General features: G+C 50.9%; 1 protein-coding gene across 2 annotated transcripts in view; it reads left to right on the forward strand.

Moving 5' to 3' along the window:
• NEK6 (NIMA related kinase 6) overlaps positions 1–12,373 on the forward strand; it is a 65,081-nt gene that overhangs the window by 21,846 nt on the left and 30,862 nt on the right. Inside the window, exons 2-3 of one of the 2 annotated variants that reach the window (XM_023730721.1) lie at positions 894–1,012; positions 12,076–12,216. In XM_023730721.1, the coding sequence (XP_023586489.1) occupies positions 923–1,012; positions 12,076–12,216 (231 nt within the window). In that variant the 5' untranslated portion in view covers positions 894–922. Of the gene's footprint in view, positions 1–677; positions 1,013–12,075; positions 12,217–12,373 lie in introns of those variants that run through there. The other variant, XM_023730720.1, reaches the window with a different exon arrangement.

A 12,373-nucleotide genomic window follows, 5' to 3' on the forward strand; every position in this document is an offset into this window, starting at 1 on the left:
CCTTCTCACATCCCATCATGCTGACCTCTTCTCCTGTCCCCCCACCTTCCACTTTTAAGGACCCTTGTGATTATATTGGACCTACCCTGATTAATCTAGGATAATCTCCCTATTATAAGGTCAGTTGATTAGCAGCCTTAATTCCATCTGCAACCATCATTCCCCTGTGCCATGTAACCTAACATAATCACAGGTTCCAGGGATTAGGACATGAATATCTTTGGAGTCCCATAATAGCATCCACCTTATGCTGTGGGTAAAGCATATGCCTGGCATACAGTAGGTGCCCAATAAACACTGCAGCTGTGGTGAAGTGGTTAACAACATGGACTCTGGAGCCAGCTTTCTGGGGTTGACATCCAGCTCCTCCTACAATCTCAGATAGGTTACTTAACCTCTCTGTGCCTAGGTGTCCCCGTCTATAAAATCCGGAGAATGAAAACAGTACTGCTTCCTAGGTGAGGATGAACTGAGTTAATTGTGTAAAGCACGCAGAGCAGTACCTGGCACACTGCAGCACTGTATCAGTATTGATGAGGGTCATGGTCATGGTCAGGGTGGCTGGGTTCACAGCAGACGCTGGGCTGTGGCCAGCAGCAGTGCTCCGAGTGCTGTCTGCCTGTTTGTTCCCACGGTCAACCAACCTCCAGCTGGGGGAGGCTTGGGGTGGAGGCGGGGCTTCCTCTGGCCAGGCAATAGGGTGAAAGACCACAGCCTTTGGCATCAGGCCTATGTTCAAGTCCTAGCCCTGCCACTTTTGAGCTGGGTGACCATGGGCAAGTTACTTGGCTGCTCTGTACCTCAGCTTGCACGTCTATAAAATGGGGGAAATGAAAGTCCTTGGAGAAAATGAACTGGCATGTGTATAAGGATGCTCTCGTTCTCTGTTGCAGCCTGTGCCCTTGTGAGGCTGGCATGCAGGATGGCGGGACAGCCCAGCCCCATGCCCCATGGAGGGAACCCAAACAACCTCTGCCACAGCCCAGGGCCTGCACATCCTCCCGACTCACAGGTAAGCCCTTTTCCTTTGTCTGCAGTGTATTGAAGAATCTCTGAGGAGTATAGATCCCCTAAGCTGCTTTCAATAAGGTTCCATTCACTGGAGGAAGCCCCTTGGCAGCCCCCAGACAAAGCCTTTTCTTGGATGCTTCCAGTGATGGGGAGCTCATTACCTCATCGAGTGAATTCTTCATTTAATTCAGCAGCACTCAAAGAAGCCTCCTCTGTGCCAGACTCAGGGCAGAGCATTTCCATGTGAACAGAATAGCTTTATCTCAGAGGGACCAGTGCTGGTTAGAGGGACACTGAGGTGGCTGTGGGCACCCAGAGGGATTTGGGGGAAGGCTGAGAGTGGGATTGGGGGCATATTCGGCAGCAGGAAGTTCTTTACACTGAGACAAAGTCAGCCCCCTCTCTGGTCTTAGCTGCATCTGTTCCCCTTCAGCCTCTTTACGTAGAACCAGGAGAGAGCCTCGGGGAACACTGGTGTTGCTGTGCCTGCCTCACCCTCTCTGTAGGTACCTCAGAGAGCCAGGCAGTCTTCTGCAGCTTTTCTGAAGGTGCCGTCTGGATTTCTGAGCCACTTCAAATGCCCTCCCATGCTTTTGCACTTGCTGTTCCTTGGACCTGGAATGTCCCCCCCACTTCTCCAAGTCTCAGTTCAAATGCCACTGCTTTGGGGAGTCTTCCCATCCCACTCCTACTTCCTGCTGGTTGAGAGACCACCTGTGTGCTGCTGCCACACCTGTGTGCGTCTGGCTCGTGGCCGTGATCGCATCACACTGTGGCATTCGTTCCTGGTTGGCCTCCCTTCCCAGGTGGAGAACTCCTCTGCAGTGGGGCCTATACCTGACACACCAGTCCCCGGCCAGGCACAGGGGAGTGAGTCCCTAAATGCTTGCAAACCCAGTGAACCACAGATACTTGTAGAGCACCCACCTGGGACACGGCCTTGCGTGAGGCAGACCCTGGCCTGCTCTCAGGGAGACAACCTCACTGGAGATAAGAAACAGGGTGGAAGGAGAAGCTCAGGGGCCTGTTGAGCCACAGCTAGGCACCTGATCCAAACTAGGTGAGCCAGGAAGGCTTCCTGGAGGAAGCAGCAGACAAAGGCTAGAGGGGCCAGGGAGCTGGGCTGGGGAGGTCAGCCGGGGCAGATCCTATAGTGTCCTATGGGCCTATCAGCCTGAATTGCATGAAAAGTAATTGTCCAGGGTGGGCTTTTTGTCTCAGGGCTGTAAATTCTAGGTCAGGGGGAAGACTCAGCCACCTTCCTGGGCTATGGAAGGCTTGTCAAGGCTCTTAACGCCTTAGTTCCAGTTGGAGGACTTCAGGTTGAGTAAGACTTGACTTGTTTGGGCAGGACTGCCACATACAGTTGTATAGGTTATGCACTGCACAAAGGTGCCTGTCCAAGGAGGCAGGTGGATCTGAAATCTTTCTCTCACATTTTCACCAAACCATGCTCCCAGAGCAGGGCTGCATCAGTCCAGGGGAAGGGGCACTTTGCTGAGTCACACAGAGGCACCATATGAGCTAGTGGGTATATGTGTTCATGCTCACTCAAGCAGATGGAGGGCTCATGGGCACCTATGCTATTGATACTCTATTTCCATTCCTGGTAAGGAGGCAGGGCCCATTTGCTAGGTGGAATTTGGGGAGGCAGATCCCAGAAAGCTGGGAAGCCCATGGACACTGTTGGTCCAGAGTCCACCAGGACATTGAGCTGATGGCTGGGGGCAGTAGGGCCTCCTCGGGTAATGTAGCAATTTGTCATATTAAGTCATTCACTAATAGCTGAACCCTCCTTGATTAATCTCTCAGAATTAGCCAGTTGCATTTCGAGCAATTAGGGTTAATTACAGCCTCATTTGGCAGAGGAGAGAGCCCCATAATTATTTCACGAACAAGGCTAGGAAGCGGTGGGATGCGCCGGCAGCAATGTCCACAGCGTCTCGTCGCACATGTTAGAGTGGGTAATGACATAGTTAAGTGTAATTAGATACGATTACTCGACGTTGGGCTGCTCCCAGCAGCGCTGTTGGGCGAAGATGCCCCCGGCCCCGCCAGCATCTGGCTGGGTTTGCATAATTGGGGCGCAGAGCAGCGTTTGCTCTGGGACCACTCCAGGTTGGGGCGGGCAACGGAGGCCAGTCAGGCGCTTTCTCACTCGGGCTTTCATGAAGCACCAGTATTTAAATACCATCCGGGGAGACATCACGGGCCAAATCTCACCAGTTTCAGGACATAGAAATGCCTCGAATTGACAGTGAAGGCATTTTCCTTTATAGCAGGAGGCACTAATGTTTCCTGGAACCACCCTTAGAGACCGGGCCAGGCTTCATGGACAGCAAGAGTGCCTTGCTATGAGCCAGGCTGGGTTCAGTTCCCACCTCCACCCCTCACCAGCCAGGAGACCTCTCTGAGCCTCAGTTTCCTCATCTGTAAAATGGGGATAATAATGGTTCCTCTATCATGAGGTGAACGTGAGGACTAAGTGCGATGATACCGTGTAAACATCCAACATGGTGTCTAACGTCCTGGGTATTGAAGTGGCATGCCATTGATCGCTTTCTTATATTGTTAAATTCTGTCTCTCGTTTTCATTTTCACAGCAAAAGACCCCAGAGCTGGATAATACCCCAGTGTAGGAAGATGATTTAGCAGACACTCGAATTGTGGGTTTTAACCTTCTATGCCCAAGGCTAGTGGTTTGTTCATTTCAGGAAGCTTTCCAGCCTTGCGAGTTGTCAGCACATGAAAATATATTTGTTGAACCCGGCAGAATCATACGTCAAATTTAGATATACTTGGGAAAGCTGAAAATGCTTGCTTTTATTGAGATTTCTAATGAATGAATGAGTGAAATTGAGAGAAGGAGCTTAAAGGGCCCCATACTTTATAATTTTACCAGTTTGCTGGAGACCATTTTCAACAGGAATGAAACACAAGGCTTGGCTGACCCGCTAAGAACCACGTGGATTTCCAAGAAGGAAAAAGGTGTCCTTGCCTGAGAAAGCCCCAGCTAATGTGTCTTCCATCTGGAAAGTCTTTGCGAACCTGCTTGCGACCTGCCAAGTTCAGTTAAATTTGGGTACTATTTTGAGAGAGGAATGTGCATAACTTTGCAGGGGGTGGGGACAGCTGTCGCCGTATGAGGTCTGCATTGCACAGGCTAAAACCTTTATGAACATCTTCCCAGAGAGATGATGGAGTTGGATAAGGGTTAATGACCAAAGATTAAAAGAAACCAGGTGCTATCAAGCCAATTTCAACTCTCAGTGACCCCGTGTGTGTCAGAGTAGATTAGTGCTCCATAGTGTTTTCAGTGGCTGATTTTTTAGAAGTAGATTGCCAGGCCTTTCTTCTGAGACACCTCTGGGTGGACTCAAACCACCAACCTTCCGGTAAGCAGCCTAATGGGTCCTTTGCACCACATGGGAACTCCAACCAAAGACTAACATCATTAAAATTCAAGAAATGCTTGCTAAGTGTCGTAAATTTCACAATTATTTGACCTGGTGCCTGGGGCCTCCCCTCTGTGGGATTGGTGGTCTGCCGGGGAGCCCTACATGTAGGTAGACAAAGATGGCACAGAGAGGTAGAAGCCACGTTAGAGGGGTGGACAAGAGGATTCAGGAGCCCAGAGGATGGAGCAGCCAGTTCTGCCCAGGGTGTGGGGGGGGGAAGGGGGGCAGGAAAGCTCTAGAAAGGAGATGACATGTGGGCTGATGGATGATCAGGAGTTTGGGGCAGGACCGGGGAGGAGGGTGTTCCAGAAAGAGGAAAGAAGATAGTGTAGGCACTGAAGGTGCATGGCCAGTTGGGTTAGATAAGGTAGAAGAATGGCTGGTGTTTATGACAGGGCTTGAATCCTGCTAGATCCTTTGGAATTGAATCTGTAGCCCATCATGGGTTTTAAGTGGACCAGGGACACACCTGGGCTTGGGTTTTAAAAAGATCACCGTTACCAATACCAGTTGCCATCGAGTCGATTTCGACTCATGGCAGCCCCATGTGCTGCAGAGTAGAACTGCACGCCGTAAGATTTTCATGGCGGTGATCTTTCAAAAGCAGATCTCTACCAGGTCTTTCTTCTGAGGCACCTCTGGGTGGGTTTGAACTGCCAGCCTTTCAGTTAGTAGTTGAGCACTAACTGTTTGCACCACCCAGGGACACCTGAGATCCCTGTTAGCCAGGGAGAAAGGTGAATAGGAGGGGGTGAGAAGGTGGCTGCAACCACCCCAGGTAAGATGCTACCTCAGCCTTAAATGAGTCTCCAGCTGTCAGGTTGGCCACAGGGAGGAAAGGTCCAGAAAGTTCCCCAGGAAAAATCAGCTGCGTTTGGTAAGTGAAGGAATGAGGGAGAGGGAGACGTCAAGGATGCATCCACCTTCTGGCTTGGTATCTAGATCTCTTGATGGTTTTCACCCTTCAAGCCTTTGCTTGTTGGCCACTAGGGCTTGTGCCAGATTCTCTCATCCATATGTTTAAGCTCAATTTTCTCTGAGGATTATCCTGAGGGAGTCACTACAATCTGGATTATTTTAGGTTTTGTTGTCAGGCATCTTCCATGTTCTGGGAGTCTTGCTCTCTGTCCCCATGAGCGGATGGCCCATCCAGCAGAGTGTATACTTAGGACTTGAGACCTTGGTGGTGATGGCTGTAGTAAGAGTGTGATGCCTGGCACTTACCTCATTTGGTCCTCTTGCCAACTCCCAGAAGGAGGTCTTATTCACTCTGCCTGCAGGTGAAGAGTCCGAGATGAGGAACTTGCCTATTTTGCCATTAAGTCAGGATTTATGCAGGTCTTTGTGGCCGCACAGGTCCCTGGGTGGCACAAGCAGTTTGCGCTCGACTACTAACCAAAAGGTTGGTGGTTCGAACCCACCCAGCAGCACTGCAGAAGAAAGACCTGGCAATCTACATCCATAAAGATTACTGCTAAGAAAATCATGTGGAGCTCAGTTCTGCTCTGTAACACATTGAGATCACCGTGAGTCAGAATCAATCAACTCGACAGCTACAGGTTTTCGTGTTTTTTTTGTTTTTGAGGCTGACATTCTGGCTTCTTGCCTTTAGGTCTGCGAGAGTCAGAGTGGCTCTTGGTTTGAAATTAGTCGGATCGGGAGGAGCCGACCAGGGTTGGTCTCGTAAGAGTTTGACAATGTGGACTCTTTGTAAATCATGCCCTTCTCTTGCGCACAAAGATTTAGAACATATCGCTATATACACATATACTTAATCCATTCCAAGTTCCCTACGCACGGTGTCAGATGTCTTTAAAGGTGAAATTCGTTTACAGGAAATGTCATCCTGATGAAGTATGCTTTTTAAAATCATAGAAACGGTTGCCTTAAAATTAATGATGCATTGCAAATATCAGAGAAAAAAAGCCCCATCCAGTGTAAAGATGATTAAAATTCAGGTCAGAAGTCTGACTTAGTCAGGCTAAATTTTTTAATGAGATTTCAGAAAATTAATTGGGCGAATGCATTTTTCTTCTTTTAACATGTAATTTTATGCTCCTGTTTTTTCTTTTTTTTTAAAGGATTTGTCGATGGCTACGGCTTATTGTGGTTCAAATGTTTAAAACTCAAATTAGTGCAGTGTAGGGGGTGTTTGTGGCCTAATTTGATCTGACTCGAGAAGGGAGACTAGGTTTCTCTGAGCTTTTTGCTGGGAAGGGAGTGTCCTGGGGTGGTCCAAGACCTCCTGGGTATGTCTCGCCTGGCATTTTGGGGGAGAGTGGGATTGGAGATAGAGGTGACTCAAAGACCCCGGCCATCTCCTCAGCCTCTCGCTTTGGCAGACTCCTCCTGCTGTCAAGAGGCTCCTCGTCTCCCTGAGACCTGTGTGTCCTTCCTGGGGCAGCCCAGGCCTTTAGCCCTCGGGCCCACTGCAGAGGGTGGAAGGGATGCTACAAGGTCAGCCTCCCTGTCTTCTCCTTCCAGCCTCTTGGCCCCACCACCTCTACCTTTGTGGGGGTGGAGAACTAAGAGGCTCAACACCCTGGGGAAGGGGGATGAGGAGTCAGACATGGCCTCCAGGTGGACAGACAGTCGATCCCATAGCACAGCCCCTAGGAAGGGAACCCGAGGTGGACCCATTGTCTAGCACTGTCCCTTGACATGCAGTCCTAGGTGGCCTATGCAGGTGACATTGTTAGTAATAAGATAGATGATGTAATGATGATAGTAATAGTAATAGGTAGTAGCTAGTAATGAGAAAGGTGATGTCATGAAGGTAGTAATAAGATAAATGATGATGGAGTCCTAGGATGCAACCCCTATGCACGAGCGCAAGTCCACCCCACTGTTATACTGCATTCCCTGAGGTTACTGCCAACCTCCTGTGGTCAGCAGACCTTCGATAGAGGTGGGGACCATGAGGGTGGTTATAGCAGCAGCTGAGAACTCCCTGAGCTTGTTCCCTGGGCCAGGCACTGCACCAGGCTGGGCATTGTGCATACCTGTCTCAGCTCATCCCCAGGCCCCTAGGAAGTAGGTGATGTCGTTATACCCATTCTACAGACACACCAATGCTAATTCCAATAACAGTAACTCACATACTGTGTTACTTATGTGCCAGGCCCTCTTCTAAGACCTTTCATTCACTAACTTATTTAGCCACCCCTCTCCCAGCAACCCTTTGAAGGGGATATTATCATTGTCTCCGTTGTGTAGATGAGGAAACTGAGGCCCAGAAAACCTTGCCCAAGGCCGACAGCTAGGAAGTGGCAGAGCCAGGATTTGAACCCAAGCCTCTGGGCCCCAGTGTCCTAACTCGTGGAGCCAGAGCAGTGGTTACTATCTGCTAACTGTGCTCCAGGGGTTGTGTTTATTTTCCCCAGGATCCAGCACGGGGGTCTCGGAATAGCAGGGGACAGTATACCTTAGTTGAATAGTTTTCTGACAGGTGATCAGTGTGGTAGATCATTAGTTAATCATTATCATTGGGGCCACCATTGCTTGAGCTGTTCCGAGGCCCACCCTGCCACGGAAGCTTTGGGATATGTATCTTAGTGAACCCTAAGACCCCTTCAGTGGTGCCAGCTCATATTTGCCTAGCAATTTAAAGCTTCACGGACCCTTTTAACCAACATCCTGTCCTGGGATCCTCAGAGAAATCCTTGGTGCCGGTGTTACTAACGTCCCTATGTTATGGACGACTGGCCCAGGCTCACTTGGCTGCAAGGCAGAACGGGCTGACCCAGGAGGGGAGGGAGACCTGGGCTTTGAGGGCAAGAACTTTTCCCTTTTCTGCTCAGAGCCCTGAGTTAAATCAGGGTCGGGACTCTGCTGGCTCAGGTGGCTGTGACCAGGGGTCCCTGTGTCCTGCGGTGCCCCCACCTGACCAGCATGACCCCAACCCCGGGGACAAGGCCTCACCCCAACCCCTGTGAGGGCAGTGGTTGCCCTGGGAGCCTGCCCGATGCCCAGATACTGGCCCCATGCACGCTTTGCTGCAGCCCTGTAACCTGCCCCTGCGACAGAGGCTCCTTCCTCTAATTAGGTCGAATGGGTTGTGACAGGAAATGCAAATCTGGGTCATTGCATATGCTGATGTGCAGCCGGAGTCGCAGGATGCCGACTGTGATGTCACCCACGTTGGTGAGCAGCTTTGGGCCCCCCATGGAGCCGGGCAGGAGGCCTCCTGGGCACATCCTTGGGACAGGCGATGAGTGGCGAGGGCTCTGGCCAACCTCCCACTCCAGGGACCCTTGAAGGTCATGTCCTCTGAACTCTTCACTGCATAGAGGGGGAAACTGAGGCCCAGAGAGGGGCAGGGCCCCACTCCATGTAACCTGGCAGCACAGCTGTGTGGTTAAGAGCTCGGACTCTAGATCTGATAGAGAGTTCAAGTCCCAGCTCCCCCCTCAACTAGCCATGTGACCTGTGCCTCAGTTTGTTTATTTTTAAAATGCGATTAGTAGCCCTTGCTTTACAAGGCTGTTACGAGATTTAAGTCATAAATAGGTACCTGCTACACGGCAGCTTGTTGGTATTTTCATGAGTGTCTCTGATTCTTCCATGTACCAAGAAAGGAGTCTTGGCTTTTTATGAGGGTGTGGGATTTGGGCTGCATTTCGAGGTGGCAGTGGCTGGACCACAGAGTCCCACTGTGCACCAGGATGTTTTGAATGCCTTCTTTTGCATCGTTCAACAAACACTTCTCGAGCACAACGCGGGGGACTTAGAAGGGACTAAGACAGGGCCCCTGTGGTCTGGGGGGCCAGGTGGGGCACAGGCCTCTGGCTCAGGCAGCTGGAAGTAGCAGTCTGAAGCAGGAAGTGCCAGGCATTGCTAGTCCTGGGGTCTTGGAGGAAAAGCAGAATCTGAATTGGGAGGTCACCAGGTAGAGAGCAAAGAGCTTAGGCTGTGGCTTCCCCAGCCCTGGCTTCAGACCCCAGCTCTGCCATTTCTCACTGTAGGATCTGGAGCAAGTCATTGCCTGCCCCCTGCCCCCTGAGCCTGGGTTTCCTTCTGAGGACTCCATGAGATGGTGCATGGAAAGTGTGTGCACGGTGCTTGGCACACAGCAAGCACTCAGTAAATGCCAGCTTTTCTTAGAGGGCTCAGTGTATAGGCAGGTTAATTGCTGTAGAAAGAATTTCCCCGACACAACATTTGGCATGTGGTGGGTAGATCATCATCTTCCTCCTTCACCAGCCAGGAGTGCCTTCAGATCACCCATATGGAGGTAATTATGCCTCATGACTTCAAAGTCACGGTTGTCCCAACTTTTATCTTGCCGAGGGAAGGAGGAAGCATGAATACAGGGCTGCGAGACTCAGACTCCCACGGCTCCTGGCAGGCGAGCACACACTAGGGTTTTGTTGGCATGGAGCTGGCACAGCACAAAAGGGCTGGGTGCAGGGACCGGGGAACCTGCTGCATGGGGTCTCCGTGGCACCTCCAACCTGCCCTGTCAATAACAGCAGTGGCCACTGAACACCTACTGTATGCTGAGAAGTTATTTTTGCTGCTTTCTCACATGACCCTCATAACAACTCTATGAGATGTGTATGCTTCTATTATCTTCACTTTATAGAGGAGGAAAGTGAGGCACAGAGTGGTGTGTGCAATTTCCCAAGGTCACCAGCAGTGCACTGGCAGACCAGGACTGGAAGCCATGCTCTGAACCCCATACTCCACTGCCAATCACACATGGTTCCAAAGGCTCCTTCCAGGTTGTATTGGTCTAAATGCTTGTATTTGTGCTAAGGGAGAATTCTAGAATGCAGCCTAATCCCTAGATCTTCCACCCTTGTGGATGCTTCTGTAAGAGGCATTTTCATCTCAGAAAATTCAACTGCTGGTTTCTGCTTTAATGGGTCTCTCGGTGTTTCGAACGTATCTTGTCTTGGAAAAAATACAGCCAGAATGCTCCTTCGAAGTGAGAATGATGAGACTTTGTCTCACTTACTTTGGACATGTTAGCAGGAGGGACCAGTCCCTGGAGGAAGGACATCATGCTTGGTAAAGTGGAGGTCAGCGAAAAAGAGGAAGACCCTCAACGAGATGAATTGACACAGTGGCTGCAATAATGGGTTCAAGCATAACAATGATTGTGAGGATGGCGCAGGACCGGGTGGTGTTTCATTCTGTTGTACATAGGGTCGCTATGAGTTGGAACTGACTCAACGGCACCTAACAACAGTAAGACATTACTGAGCAGTATTAATGACTACGACTTCAGTGCTTGGTAAAGTAGAGGGTCAATGAAAAAGGGGAAGACCCACAATGAGGTGGGTTGACACACTGGCTGCATGGGCCCAAGCATAGCAATGATCATGGGGATGGCGCAGGACTGGGCAGTGTTTTGTTCTGTTGTACATAAGGTCGATATGGGTTGGAACTGACTCGATGGCACCTAACAACAATTATGTTTCTTGCCCTGCCCCCGCCCAACTGAACTTAACAAACGTTTCTGTGCATCTGCTATGTGGGAGACATCCAGCAATGATGAAGACCCAGTCCCTGTCCTTGTGCCACCATCAAACTGGGGAGGGGGTCCCTAGGGTCAGCCACCCACCTCCCCAGAATGAGGAGTGGGGCTATAGCAAAAGTGAGTCCTGGCACTCCTGGGAACTCGGGGGAGGGAGAGGTTCTGCCCAAAACCATCAGGGAAGGCTGCATGGAACTATGAGCTGTGGGCAGGGCTGGCCCCTCTGGGCCTCAGTTTCCTCATCTGTCAAACGGAGACGTAACAGGAACTGTCTGGCCAAGTCGCCCTCTCCCCTCCCCTCCTCCCTTTTCCAGGGCCTGGTGTTGGCGCCCCCTCCTCCCCTTTCTTGAAAGCATGTTTGTGCGTGTGTTCCGGGGGCGGGAGGGTTCATGGCCACTTGCCACCTCACCTGGTGGCTCCATCCCTGGGCAGGTCCTACAGCTTAATCGTAGGTTTCAATGCTGGCCCTGCAGAATCATCTTTTAAAGTCTTTGGTTTCTTCATGTCATGGTAAAAGGGACAGTTTACCCAGAGAATGGGCTCAGATGTAAGGCTACAATGTTGGCTAAGCCAAGCAATCAAGATTTGCCTTGGTTTTCTCGTCTCTGAGTTGAGGGAAGGCCACCCTAAGAGGAACTTGCCATTTCTTGTGATGACCTGAGGGGCTAGGGTTGGGATATTAGAGTGGGGGGGCTGAAGAGCTGGGCTGTGGGACTGGTAAGACCATGCTGTCCAGCCCTCAGGGTCCCTCCGCATCCTTGACCTTGGCAAGTCACATCACACCTCTCGTGCACCTGGGCAAACAGTGAACAAGGCATATGAGACCCCAGCTGCACGGAAGCAGCCTTCTGGGTGCAGGAGACAGAGAATGAGCAAAGGTACCAGTAAATCCTGTAATTAGAGATGGTGGTGAAAGTGCAGTGAAGGAGATAAACAGCCTCAGTTCTTAAACCTGCAGCGTGGGGTAGTTGTGGGGATTAAATGGGGCTGGTGGGTAAAGGACCTGTGGGCATGTGGGAGGCTCTCAATAGCAGGGCTGGTAATGAAAGTCCCTTCTTCACCTTGAGGGGTACTGCTGGGGGTTCCAGGTCCAGGCCCTCAACTCCCCCTGTTGCTCCCCTCCAGAGGCACCCGACCGCCCTGTCTTTTCGCTGCTCGCTGGCAGACTTCCAGATCGAGAAGAAGATAGGCCGTGGGCAGTTCAGCGAGGTGTACAAGGCCACCTGCCTGCTGGACAGGAAAACTGTGGCTCTGAAGAAGGTGCAGGTGAGCTGATGACCCTGTAGGGTCAAAGCCATGTCACAGGAGTGGCTCCTGTATCTAAATGGTGTGGCCCTGGGCTAGCCCCTTCCCTTTCCTTCATCTGTAAATGAGGGAAGTAAGTACCCAACCCACTGGGCCAAGGAGGGAGAGTATCAAACAA

This window comes from Trichechus manatus, unplaced genomic scaffold (assembly GCF_000243295.1).
Source record: "Trichechus manatus latirostris isolate Lorelei unplaced genomic scaffold, TriManLat1.0 scaffold00038, whole genome shotgun sequence".
Lineage (NCBI taxonomy): Eukaryota > Metazoa > Chordata > Mammalia > Sirenia > Trichechidae > Trichechus > Trichechus manatus.